This window comes from Callorhinus ursinus, unplaced genomic scaffold, assembly GCF_003265705.2.
Source record: "Callorhinus ursinus isolate GAN/ISIS: 27379988/994484 unplaced genomic scaffold, GSC_fseal_2.0 scaffold11, whole genome shotgun sequence".
Taxonomy (NCBI): Eukaryota; Metazoa; Chordata; class Mammalia; order Carnivora; family Otariidae; genus Callorhinus; species Callorhinus ursinus.
The window spans coordinates 35,561,804-35,589,381 of NW_027397073.1; the positions used below are offsets into that span (position 1 = coordinate 35,561,804).

At 35.6% G+C, this 27,578-nt stretch overlaps 1 protein-coding gene across 5 annotated transcripts in view; it reads right to left on the reverse strand.

The window, feature by feature from the left end:
• The window catches only part of KIAA1328 (KIAA1328 ortholog), a 366,775-nt gene that overhangs the window by 298,680 nt on the left and 40,517 nt on the right, over positions 1-27,578 (reverse strand). For all 5 annotated transcript variants that reach the window (XR_012380034.1, XM_025886685.2, XM_073898300.1 and 2 more), the window contains one exon: positions 12,428-12,543. Coding sequence is in view for 4 of the 5 variants with exons in the window: in XM_025886685.2 (XP_025742470.1) it covers positions 12,428-12,543 (116 nt within the window). In the remaining variant the exon portion in view is untranslated. The remainder of the gene's footprint in view (positions 1-12,427; positions 12,544-27,578) is intronic.

Consider the following 27,578-nt stretch of genomic DNA (forward strand, 5'->3'; position numbering starts at 1 on the left):
TGGAAAAGCATCCCTGATTTGTATATTAAAGCACAAGCATCTGTCCTACTGATGATATTCTAGGGAAGCACATTAGCATAAAATTTAACGATGTCAAATAAGTGGATGTGAAATAGGGACTGCGTAAAGACACTATTTCCAAGGCTGACAGAAACATCACTGTTTAGAAATGCAAATGAAACCATTATGTTCAATAATTATATGAAAATATGAACAGTTCAGCATGTTTTCCAGCCCTGATGGCGGTTAATGGGATGTACGCTTATGTAAATAACTACTATTAAAGCTAATGCTGAAAAAAACTAATAAATTCATACTAAAGCAACTGATTTAGTATGCTTTTAAACCCCAGCAGTGCTCACTTATTAGAAAAGAGTGCATTATTATGTTTAGAACTCATTACTGCTACAAGTCACTGCAACTCCATCAATTACCATGCATTAATGAAAATGGGACACATACAAAAAAAATTATTGCCTCTCAGCAGTTTTCTTTAAAGACAAAATCTAGGGGTATTACCATCATGGGGCCTTGTAGGGAACTTATCTGCACTATAATCTTTATTACTGAAACAGTACTCCCAATATCATCACCCCATGGTATTTTGATCATAAAAAGGGCTAACCTTTATGTAAAAATATCAATATTTTACAAGATTGACCATTTAACATCAATAAGAAATGTTTAATATTTGAATTTTGGCACCTGGTCCCTTTTTTTAAAGGGAGGCTAAGAAATGAAAATACGCAGAGGCAGTTATACCAACATTCCAAGATGGTCCCTGATCTAACAGATAAATGAGTTCTACATTCAGTTCTACATTTCTGTCTCAGTGAATTCTGTGGAACTAAGGTATTGGACTTTTTTTTTAAGATTTTATTTATTTATTCATGAGAGAGAGAGAGAGAGAGAGAGAGAGACAGAGGGAGAAGCAGGCTCCCAAGGAGCAGGGAGCCCGATGCGGGACTCGATCCCAGGACGCTGGGATCATGACCTAAGCCGAAGGCAGACGCTTAACCATCTGGGCCATCCAGGCGCCTGATATTGGACTTTTAAGAACAAACCTAAAATTTCCTTTTGGGCCACAAGATGGACTTTCCTGTGATATATTAAATATTTAGTACAAGAAATTAAGAAGCTAGAAAAGCCTTGTAGTTAAAAATTCAAGTTTAGCTAACACCTAACAGCATGGAAATGCTGACAGGGCAAGAAATGCCTTTGTTCTCACTCTACTTGTGGCAACTTTCACAATTTATTCTGTTTAACATATGTAATTAAAGTGATCCTTCACTGTTTTCTAGCATTCAGAAAAACACAAAACACCTCAGTACCCACTAAATGTGAAAACATTTGCTAAATCTCAGACACAGACTTGTTATATATCACGAGTACATGTTTATTTCAAAAGTCTAACAGTCATATCAGTCCAAACATTTGCAGTTTTAGCTCTCATATGTGTATTCATCTCCCAAGAAGCTTTTACTACAATTTACATATAGTATCACCAGGTGGTGGTAGAGTGCTATGATCATGCTCCAGCAATAAAGTGTAAGTTTTCTCCCAAGGGTGACAGAGTGACTCAGGCATTACAACAATTCATTCATGTAACCATTATTTTTCTAGTACATACTGAGTACTATGCACTATACTACATTCTCAGTATATAATAGTACATAAGACAGAAATGATGTCCCATGAGGGAAACAGACAATAAATGAATATATAATAGACTGCCAAGTGCTATGAATAATCAGTGCCCATTTACAACTAAAAAAAGAAAAAAACAACTTCTTAGCAAACTAGGAAGAAAACAAAAATTCCTCAGTGTGATAAAAGGCACCTATTAAAAACCTATAGCTAATATCAATCTTAAGGATGAAATACATATTTCCCCCTAAGATATAAAACAAGGCAAGAATTTTCTCAGTCATCACTTCTATTCAATACCTAACTAGAGGAACTGCATTAAGCAAGAAAAAGAAATAAAAGGCATAAAGATTAGAAAGAACTAAAATTGTTTTTGTTTGCAGATGCCATAACTGATGATAAAATCCTAAGGAATCTGTAAAACAACTATTAAAATTAACAAGTGACAATTTAGCAAGGTCAAAAGATAAAAGCAATACACAAAAAGCAATTATATTTCTAAATCCAACAGTTATGAATTGAAGTTAAAACTAAACTGAACAAACTCTTCAAAACTAGCAGACTCTCTCCTGCTGGCTAGAATGTGCACATGAGTGCTGAAGCTTAGAAGTCCAAGTTAAAAAGGTATGGCTCCCTAAAACCTATAGGAGTCAGTGTACCTGCCTAAAATTGCCAAAACTCAGATGTTCTTTTACATGGAAAATAAATAAATATGTATCTTGTTTTGATTACTGTTACTTTGGTATTTCTTGTTATACACAAAAAAGTTTAATCCTGACATAGATTCATAAAATATCCTTAAGTATGCTCCACCCACTCAGCCTTTTCAGCTTTGTTTCTGCATTATTTTCCTTGAGATTTCTTCTATGCCTTGGAGATTCCTTAGCAATTCGTAAATGATTTCTCTTGGCAATTAGCTTCTTAAAAATGCTTTAAAAATTTTTAGAGAATGTTCCCTCATATAGCCAAAAACATTTTGCTTCAAAAAAATATAGTCTCTTCAAAAATTAGAAATCTAGTTATTCTCTGGACAACAGAAGTCTAAATGAGGACTCTAAAAGGGAGAAAAAAAATCTTCAAATAGATACATCTGAAATAAAATATTTGCAAGATTTATCAACTATGGCTTTCCATCCATTTTGTATGTTGTAAACTTTTTCAGGGCAAGGAAATATTTTTGCAGACCTTAAATTTTTATAGAACATTTACAGTTTTGAAAAAAAATTGCATATTTTAGCTCATTTGCTCACCGTATGTGGTGAATAGTTCAGATATTATTAACATGTTGAAATTAAGACTTGCAGAGGTTTATCCATATCAAACACATAGTTTAAGGCAAAATTAAGTCAAGATTTCAAGTTTTATGATTCCAGGGCTAGAGTGTTCTTGATATACACATTGAGATAAGTCATATTTGAGACTTCCAATCTCTGATTAACTGAAAGTTTACAAAAAGGACTTTTCATATAATTTTTAAGGATAAAAAAGCTGCCTTAACAGCATAAGCACTTCCCTGCTGTCTCAAATTACTATATAATACTATACGAAGATATACTTATAAATGCTGTGATACCGCTCAATGATTACACTTACCATCAAACTAAAACTTCCTCTCATTTCCTTAGCCTCTAGACTGCTTAACTTATCCTTGTGCTTTTAACACTGATGCCTTGGGGGTATTATTGTGAGACAGAGGCATTTGGCAACTTTTCCTTGCATTAGACAGCAGCTATTCTGTCACCATAGCATATAGGCTCTCTTCTCTATTGTCAAACTTCCTCTAGTGCAAATTTCTCACTAGGGCAATTACTATTTCTAACCTTCTTTTCTGTTGCTTTCATCTCCTGTTTACTCTTTTGCCTCTTGCCATTTTTCCTGAGTTTATCAGCTTTTGTGTGGAAAAAGATTTTATAGGCATGGCCCCAAAATAAAATACACACATCCTAACAACTATTTGAAAAACTGCCAACAGGAACACAACAAATGTTATCTTTAGATATTTGGATTTTCTAGGCTACATTTATTTAGAAATTCAAGGACCTCTTAAGATGGTATTGACAGAAAGGATTATTTCTCCAGGATTTAAGAAAATAGCTCAATAAATCTGGATTTCTGTATTAACAAAAGATAAGGCATGAATCCTTATGGAGAACTATTTCAGATACTCAGTCAACTTCTGATCATTACATGACTATACAATAATTAGTTTTACTACTTCTGAAAATTTAGAGCTTGGAAATGCAGAATCTTGGGTATAACTATGAAAATAAAAAAGGAAATGTTATTGTATAAGTCTCTAACTGAAATGAGGATATTACCATACTAAAGTTAAGAACACTAAGACAAATTTGATACTAAGTGCTTAATAATAAAGTCATTAATTACATTCTTCAAATCTAAGGCAATTACAAGCTTGTGGTATGGCAAATGGATTTAGCTGAAGAGATTACGTCAGAATAGCCCTTTAAAGATCAGTAATACAAAAGACTAAACAAAATAATGAACTCTCCTGAACAATTATTATGAGACTGATTTACTGACGGTCTAATTCTTCATGCAAGAACTACTGAAACTTTCCAAAGTAATTTTAAAATGTTAAAATATTTTAAACTGATGTTAAACAGATTTAGTACTGTTTAGCCAGTGCAGAACTATCACTGAAAAAACTTTTTTAATTAAAGAGATGTACAAAGTTTTTCTTTTTTTTTTTGCATTTCAGTCAGCTGAGCTTATTTACCTGTGTGCATCAAAAACAAATGAATCCCTTAGCCTCAAGAGGGCCATTTTAAATTTTTTTTAAAGATTTTATTTATTTATTTGAGAGAGAGAGAGAATGAGAGATAGAAAGCATGAGAGGGAAGAGGGTCAGAGGGAGAAGCAGACTCCCTGCTGAGCAGGAAGCCCGATGCGGGACTCGATCCCGGGACTCCAGGATCATGACCTGAGCCGAAGGCAGTCGCTTAACCAACTGAGCCACCCAGGCACCCAAGAGGGCCATTTTAGAAGCCCCAACACACATTGATTTGAATCCCAGTGTCACTCACTATAAAGCAACACTCTGGTGGTGCTAAGGCTCCATATCTGGAGCCTTCAAAAAGCCAAAGAAATAAAAACACTATCAAAATCAAACTTGGGTAGTAAAGCTGTTTGTTTTATTATACAATGGGTACACACCACAGATATTAAAAGGATCTCAGACATAGAAGGTGGAGAAATCCCTAAAAGCAAATCTCATAAGAAATAATACAAAACACTTTAAAAAATAATTATTCAAAGTGTACTAGTGCCAAACCAGGAGAATTAAAAATAAAGGAAAATGATTAGAAATATCTGAAAACACAATGTTTAGAAACACTACCCATGTACAATTACACTGCAATACCTTTTCACCTTATCCTTAGAATAAAGAATAAAAATACCAAAGAACTAAGTACATGTTAAATACTGTCTAATTCTGCTCGGGCTGCCATGACAAAGTACCACAGACTAAGGGGCTTAAACAACAGAACTTTATTTTCTCACAGTTCTAGAGTCTGGCAAGTCCAACAACAAGGTCCTGCAGGGTTTGGTTTTCAGTGAGAGCTCTCTTCCTGGCCACCTTGCTGTGTCCTCCTCATAAGGTGCAAGGCTGGGGGTGGGGGGTAGGGAGAAGGGATGGAGAGAGAGAGATCCTGCCTCCTTGCCTGCAACACCGCAGTTGCTCAAAGAACCATAAGAAACACAAGTTAGGGCAATTAGCATAGGTATGAATTCTATATATAGAGATTCTATAAAGCCTAGTACTATAAAAAAAATTATCAGAGAACAGGTCTTAAAGAGGTTCTGAAGAAGAAGATTAGTAAAAGGAGCAATGACAAAGAAACAGAAATAAACTGTAACAAGCAGGAAAAACCAATGGATCTTTCCTACCTCATATGTAGGGACCACACAAGGGAGGCATAAAAATGAAGGTCACATGTTATGTGATATCAGTAACTGAGCATTTAAATGTCAAAATTAAGAATATGCATTTGATACTTTGGGCCATAAGAAGCCATGGAAAGAGATTAAAAAGCCAAGGGGATGTAATAAAAATAGTCCTTAAGAAAGATTAACCTGACAGCAGTGATGGAATGAAGTGGGTCAAAGGACAGTGGAGAAGGAGACAGTGACAAAAGGACATCACAGTGTAATGGTAGAATGCAGGGAGGTGCCCAAGAAAACAGCAAAAAACAATGGGCTCAGAATTTCAGAGGGAAATGATAAAGGCTTGGTGACTGAATGAAAAAGCCAAAACACAAGAAAATCTCAGGAACATTCTACATGTCTGGATTTCTGGATAACTTAGGTTGAGTTCCAAAAAAAAATTTTAACCAGTTTTGAATAAAAAAGCACTGTATAATGTAACCAACTTTCATTAAATTGTGCTTTAACTATAAAGCAAACTAGAAAAGCAAGGCTTATTGATCTTTGTATCATTTACTGCTGCAGAAATAATTTGGTATAATGGAAAGCCACTTGGTGTCAAAGGCTTTCACTCTTAAATGCAATGGGCTGTTTCAGTCACTTCTCCAGACCCATATCTTATCTGTAAAATGAGAGTAAGAGTATCTGCCTCACTTAACTGTGTTATTGTGAAGATTAAAAAGTACATGGGAGGAGCACCTGGGTGCCTGAGTGGGTTGAGCATCTAACTCTTGATTTTGGTTCAGGTCATGATTTCAGGATGGGGAGATCGAGCCCCACCCTGGGCTCTGCATGAAACACAGAGTCTCCTTATACCTCTCCCTCCAGCCTGCTCTCTGTCTCAAACAAATAAAATCTTTAAAGAAAATAATAAAAAATAAAGAGTACACATGAAAGTGCTCTGTAAATAGTAAAGTAATATACAAATGTAAGATGTCTTACTAAAATAAAAGAAGTACTAAGAAGTAATGGGGGATAAAAACAATTTAACATTATTTCAATGCCTCAGAATTATCACTATGAATGTTAACTACTGCACTGCATTTATTATATGAAAGCCTTGAGATATATCTAGGTAGCCAGAGTTCTAGACTGCTTGTATTTTCAGTTCTTATATGGTTTTTAACAGTTTTCCTGTGAAGTCCCCTGTCAGTTTAAATATTCTCACTGTAGCTCCGAACCTTACTTCTAATTTTCTGCTTCTAATCTGCACTGGATTTATAAACTAGACACCAGATACTGAGTTTATTATTATCCATATGGCAGCTTCAGGAATTCTCATACAAGAAAAGTGCATACATAGGGGACCAGAGCAGGTGAGGAGTGCTTCTTTTTATTTTTATTCTTGGATGAGTTCCAGACAAGTAAAGCTGTAAATACAGTGCACTACCCTAGAGTAACTTAACCCCTAAAGGCTTACTGGAATGAAATTAAGTATATGGATACATTTTTATATTTTTTTTTAATTTTGTGCAAACACTTATCCTCAATTCCCCCCTGTAGTTAGCATTAATATCCAAATATTTTTACGAGAACAAAATAATCCTTAAGAGAAGTTTAGGCAACAACAATAATAGTAATAATCAGTTCTCTTGTTAGACATGCTTATTTCTCTATAATACAAATGGAAAGAGTTATTTAATCTGTTATTATCATTTTAAATGACATTCCGGGGTAGTATACAATAATAGTGGTCCAAAACCTGCTAAAGTTATACAGCATCACAGAGCAAATAAAAGGGTCTCAAGAAGTACAACTTCCACAGCATTAGAGATAATAATTCGATTAGTAGAACTATATTGTCTAGGGCTTGTTAAATTGAGTAAACTGACTTTATCCCAGAATACGAAATATATTCTGTCACCACAGAATTCAATTTATAAACATAAACAACAAAAACCCAGTATTTATTGAAAACAAAAAGGACAAGATTCATCACAGCTGATAAGTGCTTGGCAACATACTTTGTTACATTTGTATACCACATTGTCAAACACCAAAACACCCTCTCCTCTGCTAATCTTCATTTTAAGAAGATTAGAATTTTAATTCTCCCAAAACTATTTCCAAAACTAGAGGGTTTCCTGCCTTCTCTTATGATGGGCCAGAAAAATTAATTAGGAAGGAAAAATTTAACCTTTCTTTTGAAACTTATTTCAACTATCCTTCCCCACCCTTCCTACCCACCCAACAGCACTGCACCCAGATTTATGACAGAGACTCCTACAATGTGGTTTCTATCCTTGGCAAAAGTCCAACAGCAGATCATGCTAGTCTGACTCCTGTAGTAGAGATGTATAGTTAAATAGGAAGGTTTGAACATCTCTGTTATTCAAACCAGTGATTTCTTTTTACATAATTAGATAAAACTCTTGTGAACTTTCTCTAGTCTATTTCCAGTACATACATCCTGAGACCTTTCATTCCTCAAAAAGGTTAAGTTTAGTTTCTTTAAAATTCTTTCTTCCTAAAGCAAGGTTTCTAAAATGACCACCTAGGCAATGGGATCAAGGATCTGAGCTATCAGCACCTCTAAAGACCTCTTCAATTTACTAAGTCTCAATCAGAGAAAAAATGGCAACAGACCAGGAAGAGAAAAAAATTTGTCAGTCCAGTTTCTGGGAGAAGAAAGTCAGACCTAGTTTCCTTTCAATGAGGACCCAATAGGTGTAAGCAGTGTAGAGAAGTTACTCTTGCACAGAAATTAGAAGATAAAGCAGAGAGCCGATCACTTTCACTCTCCCGGTAAGCCTCGAAACTGCCTAGGCACTTGTATAACCTGAGGAAAGCCATCAGAGCCCCAATGAAGAAAGGCAAGGAAATAAGAAGGCATTATTAGCTATCCACATACTGTAGAAGAAAACAGAGACTCAGAACTACATTCATTAGTTTTTCAAGGTTAGACAGTAGCTTTTCAAGGTTAGACAGCTTACCAGCATGAAAACAGGATTTTGTCTCTAAAGCCACTGTACTTTCTTCTCTATCACTTCCCTTGTTCTGCCAGTTACAACAGCAAACATCAGACTTTACTTTCCTTCTGTAAGCTTTTGATATCATCCTGACCTGAGACATATGTTCTGAAAATACAATTAGCTCAAATATTAATCAACTTTTCTAATGGTTACATTCTCTGTGTCTTAAACTATTACCCGCTAATATGCTTCAGAACGATTCCTATTGGACATATTTCTCTTTAAGTTTCACATTTATCTCTCCTTTCGTACTCATTTAGGTAGACAAAAATCCACCAGGTTCATCAGACTGCTTGACTTGGTTAATAGTTTATTCATTCACATAGTTAAGTTCTCAGGAAATAAGCACTGTTCAAAGACTGAAAATTACAAGAATTTTTATGTTTTACTAATAAATTCTCTATTCACTGTTAAGAACAAATCTTCAAAAGCCTGGTCCAAATGCAAACACGTACAATATCTTTTCTCTTTTTCACCAAGGGACTGGTCTGTGTTTGTATAGTGCAATAAATCAAGTTATTAGAACTTTTAAAACAAAAAACCCATAAATTTAGTATAACACATCTTTAAAATTCCAAAAATCAGAATTCATATAGTTCCTCACACAGAAACAGACTGTAAAATGATCTAAAATTATCTGATTTCATGTATATGAAAGAGTCTGAATCATTCATGTATGATAGGTAAATGTATCTGTAGTTAAAATTATATTGTTTTAAATTATAACCTTGTTTTATGTTTCTAAGTTTTATAAGGTTTTATGTACTGTAAAATCATCTATATTAACCTTTGACAGGTTTATGCCAGTAAAGGAGATTTGTACCTGAGTAATCTACTTGGAATAAAAACCATGGGTGTCACTGTTTTTAGGTGATATCTTCTTCTCTCCTTTCTTCCACAGTTCCACAAATACCACCTATCTTTTGGTGATTCAAAAAAATCTTAAGTGAATTATATTAACTAGACCATTTCAATTTTTGATAATGGTCTCACATTTACACCAATCTTCATTCACAATGATAATTAATGCTCAAGTCAAATCCTTTCATATTGTATGTAAAATACTTCCAACTGTGACCTATGTCTAAGTCTTTGACTTTATTGACATGCCTTTTCCTTTCCTTTTTAGTGTATAAGACAAATCAGGGGTCAGTAAACTTTTCTGTAGAGAGCCAGAAGTAAATATTTTAGGCTAAGCAGGCCACAGGGTCTTTGTTGCAACTGCTCAGCTCGCAACTGCAGTGCAAAAGCTGCCACAGGTAACACATGAATGAATGGGCGCGGCTGGATGTAGCTGGCACCCTACTGGATTTGGCCCCTGGCAGTAGCTTCCTGACTCCTGAGCTATGTCATTGGAAAAATAGGAAAAATTGTGCTACTACAATCACCTGGGGTATCTTACTACTTAGGTTGACAGAGGAAACTATTCGTAGCTATGCTGAATTCACACTTAAGCACTAAATCCATTAATCTTGACTCAAAGAGTGCTAAAATATAATAGTCCACCAAAATTAGATTTAACTTTTCCAGATAGCTACACATTTTGGTTAAGCACATTACCAAATAAATAAAGCCTTAACTGTGGCCAGGCTTTCAAACTTGTCTACTATCTCCCTTTCTCACCTTATTTCCCTACTTTACCCCAATTTCACTGGACATAATACTAATTTTTTTTGTCTCAGGAAGGCCAAGACATCATCACCTACCCCCTGTTATATAGAAAAAGATTTCTATTTCCCCTACTTCTGCTACCAGATAGAGTTGGAGGCTGACTTCATTACCAATCTCCTTCTCCATTGCTGCCTTTCACTCTATAAATTGGACAAGGTAAATGCCTACTTTCTCAGCCCCTCCTGCAGCTTAGCATGGCCATGTAATAAAGTCCAGGATAATAAATATCTCGTGGAAGACTACTGGAGGTTGGGGGATTGGGAATATGGCGAGCGGGGTGGGGAGTGCCCTGAGAAAGATTTCACATTTTTTTAAAAAAGGAGACAGTCACAACTGCCCGAACTCCTTCCTCCCCTTTCTTCCTGACTTAGGGCAAAGATGATACCTGGAATTACAGCAACCATTCTGCAACCTGAAATTCTGCAACCATTAGAACAAACTAAGAGAACAGTGGAGATCCAGTGCTGAAAATTTTAAGCCATGGAAGCAATGCCAGAGGCCACTTATCTCTAGAGTTGTTACATGGGGAAAAAAGCAGACGCCCTAAAATGAGAATTTTTGTTACAAATAAAAATATTCCTAATCTGCCTTTTCTTGGAAGTCCGAGTCTCCATTCCTTGTGACAAGTGAAGGACCCGAAACGGCTGAGCACAGTTTGTTGTGAGTTCTGACTAAACAGCACTACTTTAACCCAGAGAGAGAAAAGCAGCAGGAAGAAAATCACAAAAGAGGGCCTAACCTGATAGTTGACTGCCTAGTACAATAAAGTCAATGAAGTGGGTGCCTGGGTGGCTCCACTGGTTAAGCGTCGGCTTTCTGCTCAGAGCATGATCCCAGGGTCCTGGGATCGAGCCCCACATTGGGCTCCCTGCTCACTGGGGAGCCTGCTTCTCCCTCTCCTCGCTCGCTATCTCTGTCTCTCTCTCTCAAATAAACAAATAAAATCTAAAAAAATTATAAAAAATAATAAATAAATAAATAAAAATAATAAAGTCAATGAAGGAAAAGAAAAGAGAAGATCCAAGATGATTATTCAAATGCTAAAAGTTATAGAAAACAAATAATTGAGAAAGTACACCTAATTTAGAATTGTGGGGAAATAAACTTTATAAATGTTCTACTCAGCAAATCAAATCTGAAAATTCTGATTATATTAATTTCCAATTGTGTATTCCTACTTTTTGAAAAAAAAAAGAAATTCAGAACTCATTTTTTACAGTTACATTTTTATGCTTTTTCCCAAGTGACTTAATTTACCTTTATGTTTCTATTTCCCTGGTATTCACAAATGTATAGTTATTGTCCATGTATGATCATTTTTAACACTCGAAGAACCTTTGAAATAATTATTAATGAAGTTAATGATGATATTGCCAATAAGGGCACTGGTTCCTTCAAGTATTCATATACTAGGTTAGCTGGCCAATCCTCACCCTAACTTTAGGGACAGTCACTTCTCTTTTATATCAATACCACTGCAAAAACATCCAAAGATAAGTAGCTCAGTCAAAAGAAACTTCAGAAATACACTTATTGTAACTCGCGTATCCCTTAATGGGTAATGAAGTCTTAAGTTAAAATACCAGTTTTTATTTTACTTTCTTACAAATAATGCAACATAACACACACACACACACACACACACACACACACACACACACACACACACACCTCTCTCTCTAGTTCTAAACCCAACAGTCTTCTCCTCCATGAGAATTTTGGTGGTATTATGTTGTAATGTAAACACTTATCAATTATAACATCTACAAATTACAATGGATTTTTTTTTAATTTTTATGATTTTCAGAGTAGAATTCCTTAGGCTGTCAAAGCTTTAGCTAGAAAGAATGCCAAATACAAAGAGGTTTCAGGCTCAATTAGAGTAGTGGAACGGAATTTAGTAAAGCTCCAACACTACATTTTAATGCCCAAATTTCTTATTGTCTTTTTTAGTTGACAAATATGTGCTCCGCAGTATAATAGCGGCAGCAGAACAGCTGGGTGGCCATATCAAGCACAAAGGAAGTAACAGCACATGCTGTTAAGTGTCGTTTTGATTGCCTAAAAATGGCAGCCCACGCAGATTTATTCCGTTATAAATTAGAACAATTATTTCTCTGGAGTTTACATTTTCTTCATGGAAGAGCCAAACTTCTTGCACATTAAAAACAGGGGACTTTCAAAAAGGATATCTTCCCTTTCTTTGATGATCAGATCATTCTGTTCTTCCAACTGCCTGATCTTCTTCTCAAATGATTCCTGCTCAGCTCGGAATCGTTCTTCGGTCACTTCCTTTTCCTCGCTTACTCTGAAATACAAAAATGAAAAGAAAATGCCTATGAGAATAAGAAAATACATGCCTAGAGCTGTCATTTACCAAAACTAGATTTCTTCCAGAGGTGTGCTGATTTCTTAAGGGGATAATCTATGCTAGCCTTTTTTAAAAATTAACCTTTCATAAGGCAATCTTGCACACCTTTGTAATAAAATATGAATACGATTTTTACATCAAAAATATTCCCAATCATCAGAAGTATCTTAAATATGGAAAGTCCTACATAGAATATAAATTCCCAAATTGTAATCCAGGACAGAAAAATATCCAAACTGAAAACACAGTTTCATTTCTTATCAAAACAGGCACAATCAATTTATTTTGATTTGAATCTTTTTCATATTTTTATTTAAATCCTGTCAATGAGATATACAGTCTATATATCTCTGAAACATTTCATTAAATATACACAGGCAATTTTTCTCTTTTCCTTGGTACTGATACCCTGAATTCCTCAGTAGCATATAAGTAACTAGACTAGAATAAAAAGATGGTATTAACATTAAAAAAGGTTTGCATTACAACTATTCTTAGTCCAAAAAGAATTACAAAGTGTTAAAAAACACTGACCAAAATCTGTATCTTTAATGTTTAACTCTGAAAAGTATTCCAACTTGATCCGATCAAAAAGGTGGTTTCTGACAAGAGCACAGGGGGAAAAATTGTTTAAAAACCCCAATTAAACAAGAACAACATTAAAACTTACCTTAAAATGACAACCCTAATTCTGTTACTCTGTGCATAGAGATGTTAGCCCTGAATTCTTCTGTTAGTGGTGCTTATGCCTCCAAAGAGAGTACAACATTTATCCTACAAGATACATAGCAATATGTGTAAAGGAAATCCACAGGGACTCCTCTGAGCTCCTGAATTTACTTCCTTCCAGACCCCAGCTCTATGATGGCAATTTCTGAATAACATGAACTCCACAGCCTTTCCTTTGTTGCTAGCCTTCTGGTGAAGATACTTGAAATCAATGAAGTAAAAGAATGAAAATTGGATTTTTGAATGTTTGAGTTGATTGCATCCTGTCTTTGAAATAATTTACATGAAAGTGCATAGCACACAATAGTGTTCAAAAAAGAGGTTTGGGCGCCTGGGTGGCTCAGTCGTTAAGCGTCTGCCTTCGGCTCAGGTCATGATCCCAGGGTCCTGGGATCGAGTCCCACATCGGGCTTCCTGCTCAGCGGGAAGCCTGCTTCTCCCTCTCCCACTCCCCCTGCTTGTGTTCCCTCTCTCGCTGTCTCTCTCTCTCTGTCAAATAAATAAATAAAATCTTTAAAAAAAAAAAAGAGGTTTATGTCTTCTTGTTCATCATGACATTAAAATCATTTCCCCAACCCCTATTATTCATGTTTAGATACTATTAGGTCCATGAATGGGACTCAGGCCCTTCCTTCTAAGAAGGTAAACTCTAAAACTGATAACAAGTACAAAGAACACAGACAACTAAACAAATAGACATATGAGGGCAATTTATCCCCTGGTCTCAGGTTATCCTGCCTCCATTGTTGCCATCCCTTTCCAAGGCCTTCCCCTTTGCTGCCATTACTCTCAAGCACACTTGCCCTACCTTTCAAAATAATTCCTGCTGCCTCTCAGTTTTTCTAGAATTCTCAAACATTTGAACCATGAATTATTTTCTACCATCTAAATCTTCAATCTGTCAGCCAGCTTCTGAAACGCCTTTGCCAAGATACTGTTCCAAATCAAGTAAACCCCCAAAGTGCAAAGTGGAAAACCATGTATACGTGGGGACACTGGAAAACTGTGCTTATTTCTCTAAGCATCATCAGTCTCACTCATGAAGAAAAAAGCTAGACTAGACAATTGTTAAAATTCTCTCCAGCTAAAGTTCTATAATTTCCTTCACTATACTATAAATATCCTAATACTGTATATACATCCTTTATAAATATGGAGAGCATTTGTAAAGGAATAAGAAAGAAGTTCTCAAACATTTGGTCAAGGTGCAAGGCATACAATACTATAATCTAGGCAAAAGATATAGCCATAGGATGAGAGAGAAAGTAGATAAGAGAAATACTAAAAAGCATAAAAATGCAAAATTTAGCATAACATAAGAAGTGACAAATATGTAGGATTATGTATAAAATAAAGATAAGGGGCACCTGGCTGGCTAAGTCAGAAGAGCAAGCGACTCTTGATCTCAGGGTCCTGAGTTTGAGCCCCACTTTGGGTGTAGAGATTACAAAAAACAATAAATAAACTTAAAAAAAATAAGCATGAAATAAGTGATGCTATATATTGTTAGGAGAGAAAAAGCACTGTCAAGGTGAGAAAATGTAGTTTTCTAAGTGTAGCAAAATCTCTCCCCGTTTAGATTGATAAAATCCTAAAGATAAGACTAGAGAATAAAATCTGTAAGTACATAAGAAAACATTTATTTTCATGTACTTATTAAAAAATATTTATTCAAGGGGTGCCTGTGGCTCAGTCAGTTAAGTGTCTGCCTTCAGCTCAGGTCATGATCCCAGAGTCCTGGGATCCAGCCCCTGTCAGGCTCCCTGCTCAGAGGGGAGTCTGCTTCTCCCTCTCCCCCTGCCCCTCCCCCGATGGTGCTTGCTGGTGCACACGTGCACACTCACTCTCTCAAATGCACACTCTCTCTCTCAAATAAATAAAATCTTAAAAAAAATTTACTGAATGCCTACTATAGAAAAAAATAATCAAAGTAACTTTAGTCAGTTACAGGGTATCCAAAAGGAACATAACAATGGCTCTCTATCAGTTCAAGACTATTCTTAAAGGCCCCTATAAATATAAGGAATGGCCCAAAGATCTGCTTCATCAGCAAGCAATGCTCCAGGGTCAGAAAAATAGTTAAAAAAAAAGAAAGAAAAAGGTAGAATGCCAAGTTTACCTTAACATTAAACTAAACACAGAGATTATCTCTAGAGCCTACCAGGTCAAAAAACGTAGGTATTCACCAACATTCACTTATTCCCTTTGTTGGGCCTGAAGGAGATTCATGAAAACTCTAAGGATCATTGAGGGCAAAAATGCTTATAGATATATCTCATAATGCCAGAGTCTACAATGAGCTTTTCCCAAAACATAAGTACTCTATCTAGAAAAATCACTCTTCTAAATTTAGTTTCTGGGGTATATTTGAAAAATTTGTTGCCACACTATTTATACAGGGCTTTTTTGTTTTAATCTTTTGTGTTATGCTACTATAATTAGACTACTCTTTAGCAATTATTATACTCTGGAAGGTTATAGACAAGCACAAAAGGCAACACTTCTTCTACAGGCCTATCTAAAGATATGTATTGCTTCTTTGTGGTCTATTAGCCTAGTTAATATGAGCACATATATTAATACAACCTTTAAATGCAGAGGACTTGCCAATAAAACAGCCTCCAGATTTGGTATCTACTCTGAAATCTGTTTTCTTTTTAAATTTATATTCAATAGTATTTCCCTTGAGGTATATGTATAAGAAAATATCTGGTATCATGATCTACATTTTTCATCAAAGCATTCTCAGACCACAAAGTAACATAAGAAGACCTAATCCTCTACCTCATGTGGAGCATAGAAATTAATTCATTAAGAAAATGAGCATCTAAGCACAGGGAAGGGAAATATTTGACCAACAGGATTAAAAAGTTAAAACTGGCCAACGACTTTGTAATATAACTTGAAGTCCAGAGTTGTGATGCTCCCACTTTTTCTTTTTCAAGATTGCTTTGGCTATGCAGGGTCTTTTGTGGTTCCATACAAAATTAGGATTGTTTGTTCTAGCTCTGTGAAAAAATGCTAGGGGTATTTTGATAGGGACTGAATTAAATGTGTAGACTGCTTTGGGTAGTATAGACATTTTAACAATATTTGCTCTTCCAATCTGTGAGTATGGAACGTTTCTCCATTTCTTTGTGTCATCCTCAATTTCTTTACTAAGTGTTCTATGGTTTTCAGAGTGTAGAGATCTTTTACCTCTTTGGTTAGATTTATTCCTAGGTGTCTTATGGTTTTTGGTTCAACTGTGAATGGTATCGATTCCTTGATTTCTCTTTCTGCTTCTTCATTTTTAGTGTATAGAAATGCAACAGATTTCTGTATGTTGATTTTATATCCTGCAACTTTGCTGAATTTGTGTGTCAGTTCTAGCAAATTTTTGGTAGAGTCTTTTGGGTTTTCTACACAGAGTATCATGTCATCTGCAAATAGTGATAATTTTACTTCTTTATTGCCAATTTGGATGCTTTTTATTTCTTTTTGTCGTCTGATTGCTGAAGCTCTAGTCATCAAGATAGTATGGTACTGGCACAAAAACAGACACATAAATCAATGGAACAAAATAGAAAACCAAGAAATGGACCAACAATTATATAGTCAACTAATCTTTGACAAAGCAGGAAAGAATATCCAATGGAAAAAAGACAGTCTCTTCAACAAATGGTGTTGGAAAAACTGGACAGCAACATGTAGACGAATGAAACTACCACTTTCTTACACTATACACAAAAATAAATTAAAAATGGATGAAAGACCTAAATGTGAGATAGGAAACCAACAAACTCCTAGAGGAGAACAGAGGCAGCAACCTCTCTGACCTTGGCCATAGCAACTTCTTACTAGACACATCTCCAGAGGCAAGGGAAACAAAAGCAAAAAATGAACTACTGGGACTTCATCAAGATAAAAGGTTTCTCTACAGCAAAGGAAACAATCAACAAAACTAAAAGGCAGCCCACAGAATGGGAGAAGATATTTGCAAATGACATATCTGATAAAGGGTTAGTATCCAAAATCTATAAAGAACTTATCAAATTCGACACCCAAAAAACAAATAATCCAGTTAACAAATGGGCAAAAGACATGAATAGACATTTTTCTAAAGAAGACATCCAGATGGCCAACAGACACATGAAAAGATGCTCAACATCACTCATCATCAGGGAAATAAATCAAAACCACAATGAGATACCACCTCGTACCTGTCAGAATGGCTAAAATTAACAAGATGTTGGAGAGAATGAGGAGAAAGCGGAACACTCTTACACTATTGGTGAGAATGCAAACTGGTGTGGTGACTCTGGGAAACAGTATGGCCATTTCTCAAAAAGTTAAAAATGGAACTACCCTACCACCCAGCAATTGTACTACTAGGTATTTACCCAAAGAATACAAAAATACTGACTTGAAGGGGTACACACATACCAATGTTTATAACAGCACTATCAACAACAGCCAAACTATGGAAAAAGCCGAAAATGTCCACTGCCTGATGAATGGATAAAGAAGATGTGGTATATATACAATGGAATATTACTCAGTCATCAAAAAGAATGAAATCTTACCATTTGCAATGATATGGATGGAGCTAGAGTGTATTATGCTAAGCAAAATAAGTCAGAGAAAGACAAATACCATATGATGTCACTCATGTGGGATTTAAGAAACAAAACAAATGAACATATGGGAGGGGGAATAAAGGAGAGAGGGATGCAAACCACAGAGAACAAACTGATGGTTGATGGAGGGGAAATGGGCAGGGGATGGGCTAAATGGGTGACGGGTATCCAGGAGGGCACTTGTGATAAGCACTTAAATGTAAGGGATGAATCACTGAATTCTACTCCTGAAACCAGTACTACACTACATGTTCACTAACCAGAATCTAAATAAAAACTTGAAAAAAAAATGCATTTACTTAAAAAAGTTAAAACTGGACAAGATAATAATCCAAGTGTAATTTTGTTAATTATTTACAAGAAGGACCAATAGCCTGTTCATGAAGTAAGAAATCACCATTTTCAGCATTTCTTTAATGCCTCAGAGTATTCCTTCAAAAACTTCCACAAAATGCATTCTAATCTATCAAGAAAAGAGAATTTATATCCTTAGAGTTGGATGGTCAGGGTGAAAATTGTGACAAAAGTACTGAATTTCTTTGAAGTCTTATTTTTTTGCTTAAACATCCCTGCACATTCTGTATTTTTCTACGTAAAGCAATCTTTTCTATTTTAATATAAAACATTTTCCCACACTCATCTATTCTTAATTTTCTAGTAAAACTAGCATTCTAGAAAAAGATTTGATAGCCTTGCATAACCACGATGTTCTTCCAGATATTCCATGAATGGGTACTTTTACATAAATGTGAAAAGACAAGGTCAAGGCGGCAAAGCCTCTATTCTAAAGAGAATTGCACCTCACCCTATGGTCAACCAGATAAACTTCTTGCCCTGTTTAATGTCTTGTGTTTGGAAGCTGGGTACACTGGTTCCATTTTTTAAATTCTGAATATCAATTTAGTAGTAGGTATGATTTAGGGAAGGAAATAGATTTCATAGGACATTTGATAAAGAGAAAGAGACATAACATACTGTTCTCAAGCAAAAGTAAATACATGGTGAAAAATAAAAGAGCTATTATCATTAAAAAATATTTTGGTGCTATCACCTTAATGCCCTCTTCAGAAATTGTAACATTTGGTTGTTATTTTAAAAGTATCATCTAAAGGAACACAGATGCTTTAAGAAATCAGAGACATAACAATCTATGTCAAAAGGGCTCTAAGAACTACAGAGTAATATCAAATGAATGTAGATGCAAAAATCCTCAAAAAAAAAAAAAAGAATACTAGCAAACAGAATCCAGAAATATAACAAAAGGATTCTATATCAAGACCAACTGGGAGTTATCCCAGGAATGAAAAGTTGGTTTAACGTTCAAAAATCAATTAATGTAATACAACATATCAATAAAACAAAGGACAAAAACCACATGATCATCTAAGCAGATCTGGAAAAATGAAAAAATCCAACAATGATTCATGATTAAAAAAAGAAAAAAACTCAAAAACATAAAAAGACAAGGGAATTTCCTCAATCTAAAAATAGGCTATTTATGAAAAATGCATTATCTAATATACCATATCTAATAGGAAAAGATCAAATGCTTTCCCCCCTATGATCAACAATAAGACAAGGATGTCTGCTCTTGCCACTTCAGCTCATATTGTACTGGAGATTACAACCAGGGCAATTAAGTAGGAAAAAAGAAATAAAAAGCATCTGGATTCTAAAAGAAGTAAAACCATCTCTACTGCACATGAAATGCTTTTGAATACAGAAAATCTAAGAAACCCACTAAAAAACTATTATAACTAATGAAGGAGTTCAGCGAGGTTACAGGATACAAGATCAATGTACAAAAGTCAATTGTATATTTACACACTAGCAGTAAATAACCCCAAGAGGAAATCAAGGAAACAATTCTATTTATATTTGCATCAAGAAAAATAAAGTACAAAGGAATAAATTCAACAGGAGAAGCAAGACTTGTACACTGAAAGTTAAAAAAAAACACTATCAAAAGAAATTAATGACCTGAATAAATGGAAAGGCATTCCATGTTCATGATTGGAAGACTTAATATTGTTAGGACTGACCTTCAGATTCAACTCAATCTCTACCAAAATCTCAGCTGGTTGATTTGCAGAAACTGACAAGCTGACCCAACTCTAAAAGTAATATGGAAATGAAAGGGACCCAAAATATCTAAAATATTCTTTAAAAAGGAGAAAAAGACAGAGGACTCACATTTTCCAATTTTAAAACTTAGTACAAAACCATAGTAATCATGACAATGTGGTACTTGCATGAAGATAGACACAGGAAACAATGGAACATAAATAAATACACACATTTACAGTACACTGATTTTTCAACCAGGGTATAAAGAAAATCAAAGAGAAAGAATAGTCTTTTCAACAAATAGTGCTGGAACAACTTGCTATCCACATGCAAAAGAATAAAGTTGGACCCCTACCTCACACCACATAAAAAGATTAACACTAATTGAATCCAAGACCAAAATGTAAGAGCTAAAACTATAAACTCCTGGAAGAAAATAGAAGCATACATCTTTGTGATCTTGGATTAGGAAATGATTTCTTAGATACACATAACATCAAAAACCATAATCTATGAAAGAAAAATAGATAAATTAGACTTCATCAAAATTAAAAACTTTTGTGTGTGTTTTAAAGATTTTATTTATTTATTTGTCAGAGAGAGAGAGAGCACGCACACACAAGCAGGGGGAGTGGGCAGGCAAAGGCAAAAACAGGCTACCCGCTGAGCAAGAAGCCCAATGTAGGACTTGATCCCAGGGCCCTGAATCATGACCTCAGCCAAAGGCAGACACTTAACTGACTGAATCACCCAGGAATCCCAAAAACTTTTGTGTTTCTTTTTTTTTTTTTATAGATTTTATTTATTTATTCATGAAAGACAGAGAGAGAGAGAGAGAGAGAGAGAGAGGCAGAGGGAGAAGCAGGCTCCCAAGGAGCAGGGAGCGCGACGCGGGACTCGATCCCAGGACGCTGGGATCATGACCTGAGCTGAAGGCAGACGCTTAACCATCTGAGCCACCCAGGTGCCCCAACTTTTGTGTTTCAAATGACCCCTTCAAAAAAGTGAAAAACTATGCATAGAATGTATGAAATTTTTGCAAATAATATATCTCATAAGGGACCTGAATGGAGTATATAAAGAACTCTGAAAACTCAACACTAAAAAGACAACCTAATTTAAAGCATCAGAATAGACACTTCTTCAGAGAAGATACACAAATAACCAAGAAGCACATGAAAAGTTGTTCGACGTCATTAGTCATTAAACAAATGCAAATTAAAACAATTAGATACCACTTCAAAACCACTAGGAAGGTATAATCAAAAGGATAGTTAAAAGCAAATGTTGGCAAAACTATGGAGAAACTGGAACCCTCACAGATTACAAGTAAGAATGTAAAATGGTGCAGCCACTTTGGAAAACAGTCTGGCAGTTCTTCAAAAAGTTAAACATAGAGTTGACATATGACCCAGCAATTCCATTTAAAACACACCCAAGAGAAATGAAAATATATGTTCACAAAAAACTTGTGGACAAATGTTCATAATAGCCAAAAAGGAGAAGCAACCCAAATGTCTATCAACTGATGAATGCATCAAATGATAAAAATGCATATTGTTTTTAACACCCTAAAAATAAAACACATTTCCAAGGAACAAAGCATAAGAGAGAGTATGATATATAATGCTTAAAGAGGTCAGTTATCTGATCATTTACATTCATGGTTAAAAGTGCACCCCAAAAAAGTTAGCATTCTAATACTCACTGATTACTTCTTTTAGTTCATGTGTATACTCAAGTGTATACTCATTTCATGAAGTAGCCATAATCTTACTACTACAATCTAACAAGGACATTATAGAAAACAAAAATTATGGTCCAATCTATCTAATAAATATAGCTGAAAAAAAAATCCAAAAAGAAAAAAAAAATATAGGCAAGGCAAATCCAAATCCAGAGATACAAAAAGATAATACATCCAAGATGAGTTTATCCCAGGAAAGCAAGAGTTATATGAGTTGAAACTTGATGTAATTCACCATGTTAATAGAATAATGGAGAAACCTTCTACATTCATCTATAAATACAGAAAAGGCACTTGTCAAAATTCAACCAATTCATGATAAAAACCTCTACAATCTAGCGACTGAAGGAACTTCCCCAAACTAATAAGGAGCATCTATAAAAAGCTATGGTTATTACAAGGATGGAAAAAAAGAACACTTTCTCCTTAACCGTGTACTTAAAACAAGAATGTCAGCTATTACTACTTCTATTCAATATTGATTGGAGTTCCCTGTCAGTCCAATAATGTAAGAGATCAAAGTAAAATGCATACAGGTTAGAAAGAAAGAAGTAAAATTTTATGTGCAGATAATATGATTATGTATGCAGGAAACATTAAGGGAACTACAGGAGATATATTAGAACACGTAAATTTAAGAAAATCACAGTGTTATTGTGGTAACCAGCCTCTAAAATGGGTCCCAGTGAATCCTGTCTCCTCATATTCATGTCCTGGTTTAATCCCTTCCCCTTGAATGGACCTAGTGACTCTCAAAATTGACTGGATGTTACTTCCAAGATTAGATTACAAATGGTAGTGACTTCTGTCATTATTACTTTTGCTCACTCTGATGGGAGCCAGTTGTCAAGTTGTAAGCTGCCATATGGAGAGGCACTTGAAACAAGGAATGGAGGGAGGCCTCCAGCCAACAGCCAGCAAAGAACTGAAAAAAGCAGTCTTAGAAAGATATTACTGGAAATTGAAGAAAGGGGAAGCACTGTATGTGGTGACAGAAAGTTTACCAATATCATATCATCTTTAGTAATGTGGGAAGTAGGAAATGTGCCTAATGAAGTGAGTAACTAACATATCTAAGGAGATTTCCAAGTAAAGTGTTGAAGGTGCTGCCTGGTTTTTTCCTGGTGCTTATAGTGAATTGGAAGAAAAGATAAATTCAAGGCAAGATTATTAAACCAAAATGAGTCAGGATTTCATAGTTCCAAAGATTCTCAGCCTCTCCACATAGCAAACCTGCTAAAAGTAAGAAACATCTTCAGAATAAATTTCAAATCCAGGATACTACCAGGAAAAACAAGCTCTAGAGATAAAGCCAAGGGTTAACTTGTTAAGACCTTAGAAAGATCAGAGTTGATGCCACAGTGGAGTCATACAAAAGGCCCTGTGAAAGATGAATGGTGGGCCTCACCAATCCTCTCAGTTAAACAATAGGGCCTCTGGTTTAAAAATAAGGGGGGGGAATAAGGGAGGGCTCTAGTATTTTAAATGGCTAAAATTTTGTGATGTTAGGGAGCCATAGATAACGTATTTTTACATATTAGTCATTTTAAATTCCTCATCAATTTCAACTGTATCTGTTTCTGTTGCTTTGTCTCTTTTGCACATTTTCCCTTGTCTTTGCAATGCTCATAATTATACTGATATCTGGATAGGACAGTAGAGACTGAGGCAAATAATTTCTATACTTGGTAATGGGCAGACCTTTCCTTTGGTTAGGTTTTTGGTGCAGGAATTGTGTTTATCTGATCAGTAGGTAGGCAGGTTTGGTCTTTGCTGTTGGTATGGTTACCCTCAGAGTGCACCAGAAGCTTCAAATTCCTCCAAGCATAACTTCTCTTCACGTGGGACCACATGTCTGCTGTACCCTCAGCTCTCCGTCTTCCATCCTAGAGGGTTTGTCTCTTGTTAGTTTCTCGCTGGTATTTAACTGTTACTTTTACTAGACACTGGTTAGCTTGGTGGTAGGGGGTCTGGGTCGGGGGGGTGGTCTCCAGTATTCTAACTAGGCCTATGCTAATCAGAATCTGTAAGCCTAAATTTTACAGTGCTCCTCTCTCTCTTCTATACAACAGTTCTGGAACTGCAGTTTTGGGGATGTAATCCTGCATTTCCCCTGAGGTTATTTTCTGTCCCCTCCCTTCCCAGCTTCCGTGTTTTCACCAGTGCCTTTAAGGGCTCTTTAGTTTAAGGTACCCCTCCTTCCTGAATTTAGGATTTTTGTTCCATAGGACAGATGAGGGGGAAGGCTCCAGGACATATTTGTGCCCTTTCCATTGCAACCATTGTTCCCTCTCCCAGGTCTATAGCAAGAGAAATACTTTATCAGGGCTCTCATCAAGTAGGGCTTATGGAGAAAAAGCTTGCAAGACAGTTCAAGCTCCATCTGTATCTACTGCTCTAGGAGGCTCCCCATTCTCTTCTGTCCACTTTTGGCTTCCACCAATTTGTTATCTGTTGCAGCTGAAATGTCTCTACCTATTGCCAGCTGTGTCCACCGAGGTAAGCTAGTGCTCACACTTCATCTTTCCCTGTAGGTACATGTCTCTCCTGAGATTTCAGGTTATGGCTGCTTTGTGAATTGAGCTCTCTGATTGTTTCAAGAAATGTCCTGAGCTTGCAGTTGGTTTCACCTCCCTCCCTCCCTCCTTCCCTCCTTCCTTTTTTTCTTTTTAATTATAAGGTTGGGTGCAACATCCTCTGCCATCACTTAGACTTACCTATAATTATTTACACACACTTATATATTTAGTTGTTTTGCTTATTAAAATAATTCAGGGGTGCCTAAGTGGCTCAGTCAGTTAAGTGACTGACTCTTGATTTCAGCAGGGGTTGTGGTCTGAGGGGTCATGGGATGGGGCCAGCACCAGGCTTTGTGCTCAGCGCACAGTCTGTTTGTCCCTCTCCCTCCGCCTCTGTCCCTCCTCTGGAGTGTGCTCTCTCTCTCTCAAATAAATAAATAAAATCTTAATCAATTAATTAACTCAACAAGGAGGCAATTAGACTGAGGTGGCTTTAATGCCTTAGCAGCCTAAGGAAGCAAACCAAATCTTTCACCCATAATGCCTCAAGGTTAAGGAATTAAAACCTAAGAACAATCCATCACCAACAGCCACCTAGCCATTCGCAAATAAGGCAATGGCTTATGCTATCGCCCAGGTAAATACTTTCCTTGCTTTGCTTCCATCTTTTCTCCCATAAAACTCTCTCCCTTAGCTCCTATGGGTGGAGGGCTCCTAACCACTTCCGGTGCTGGGCTGCCTGATTTAAATGGAGTTTTGCTCACACTGAGTCTTAAAACTGTAACATACCTCAGTTTATTTTTTAATACTCTCATTTTCCTAACATGCCCTCCCAATTTTCAAAGCTGGAACAATTTTAACAACAAAATAAATGACAATCATATTAGATTATAACCCACAGATTCATAATATTTATTAATGTGAAAAGATAAACTGAGGCATGTTACATTATGCCATCCATAAGGGTAAAAAATGCTATAGAAAAATTAACCTCTTTTAGGAAGTAGTATCAAGCCAGAACAACAACAACAAAAAAATGACTGTCAAGTGCAGGCTAATCAATCAAAAAATATTCTTTGAATTGTACAAGTTCAGAATAGACAATCTGAAAATGAATTTCGGCATACTAACTGTTCTACAGTGTCAAGAGACACAAAAGTTCAAATAATGCCTTTCTACCTAAAGCAAGTCAAAAATTCCTTATGTTTTCTTGAAATTTATTATATAATCCATTGTAAATACTATTTATGAAAAAAAAATCCACCAAGGCTTCAAATGGGAAGGCAAAAAAGTAAGTCACTGAAAAATTAAAGTCTAACTTTCTTATTGTACTGCAATGTACCTTTAATTATGACAAAAAAAGTTATTAGTTTAAAAAAATAAAAGACCAGAATAAATATAAAATAATAATGATCTACTCATTTTACAATGGGAAACTAATGGTGTTATACTTTCTACTTTTCTTCTAAGAAATGGCAAGTAGAAATAGCAAACTGTCCTCTGGGAAAAATCAAAGTATCAGGGCCTAAAAGAGAACCCTGTCCTCAAATGAGTTAGTGCACAAGTATTCACTGGGGAACCATGCATTATTTGACACTGTAGGCATAGGACATGAAATAGTGGGGGGTTTTTAGGCTTCCTGGAACATGGCTTATATATATCAAAAACTACAATTGTGGCCAAGATTATTTTTAAACTTTTTTTTTCCTTAAAGACTAAGCTATAGTACAGTTTGTGCATTAGTTTACGGTACCCCTCCCCATCTTAAAAAGACTCAGTAAAAAAATGCAAATCCATATATAAAGAACTGTCACCATCTTTCAGCACAAACTACAGTATTTTGCAAAGCCATTCATTTTTCAAGTCCCCATAAATGACACTCCTTTTCCCATCTATGCAAACAATTCATTAATTTTACTGTACAAGACTTTCTGAGGTCACTTAATTCAGCAGTCTTGAACCAAAAAAATTCTCTCTATCCTAATACCTCCTAGAAAGATCAATCAATATTCCACTTATCCTTCTGCAAATGTAAATCAATGCTGGACACCTCAGGGAAACCCCTTCATTTACTTGAAACCCATATATCAAGTCATGTCTTAAATTCTTTTCCACAAGCTAAATAATTCATAATACTCCTAATTTATCTTTGTGGTATCTATTCTCCATTAGCTTATAAATTTTGATGTGTATTTGTATTCTATTCTTTTATCAGTGTATTTAACAAAACTGAAAAAGTTTCCTGGGCATATAGAGATTATTAAGGAAGGTATCTAAAGATTATTAAAAACTCACACCAGGTTTGTTTGTCTTTGCTTAACTCTATTTGTTTTCTTGCCAAATAGCATAATATTGCTTGTGCCTGTTCAGGTTAAATTTAACTAAGAACTGTGCATTCTTTATGTACTGGGGCTAACTGGTAAGTCTTTCTCTAAAATGAATTTCTAATTTATTTTTATCCTTAGGCATATAATAACCTGTACTTGTTACTACTGTCTTTTATCCTGTTTGAATGAATCCATTTTCCAACCTATCATGCCAACTCTGAATTTTATTTGTATCTTCTATTAACATTTATTCTTGTTTAGAAATACCTATAAATCTTATAGGCATCTTTTTGATACATAGATCTTTTTCATACATAACCCCCAAAAAGATACTGACAACAAAGGACCTCACAGCTAGATTTTTAATGGATCCCTCCAAGCTACAGATAAGCCAGTCTGGGAATTTAGACACACAGGGTTTTCCCACTAACATTTTTAAAAGTTAAGGCCATGGTTTTTTTTGTTTTGTTTTTGTTTTTTTTTTTAAAGCCTATGCTTTTTAAAAGGTGCTTTTCACCTCAAAGGTACCATTTAAAAGAAGCTATAGGGGCGCCTGGGTGGCTCAGTCGGTTAAGTGTCTGCCTTCGGCTCAGGTCATGATCTCAGGGTCCTGGGATCGAGCCTCGCATCGGGCTCCCTGCTCGGCAGGAAGCCTGCTTCTCCCTCTCCCACTCCCCCTGCTGTTTCCTCTCTCGTTGTCTCTCTCTGTCAAATAAATAAATAAAATCTTTAAAAAAAATAAATAAAAGAAGCTACAGTTATCACTTTACCTTTATACTGCATGTCACCTTGTAACTGAAAAACATGCTATTTATTTTGTATATTCTGCTGAGAGCTATTGACCATGATTTTGAAATATGCTTGCTAATGATCAGTGTCAGGTGCTAAGCACACTCAGTGACTTCTCCCCTAAGATAATGTTAATAGATCTGCACAATATCTGAAATTCTTTAAGTATACTATA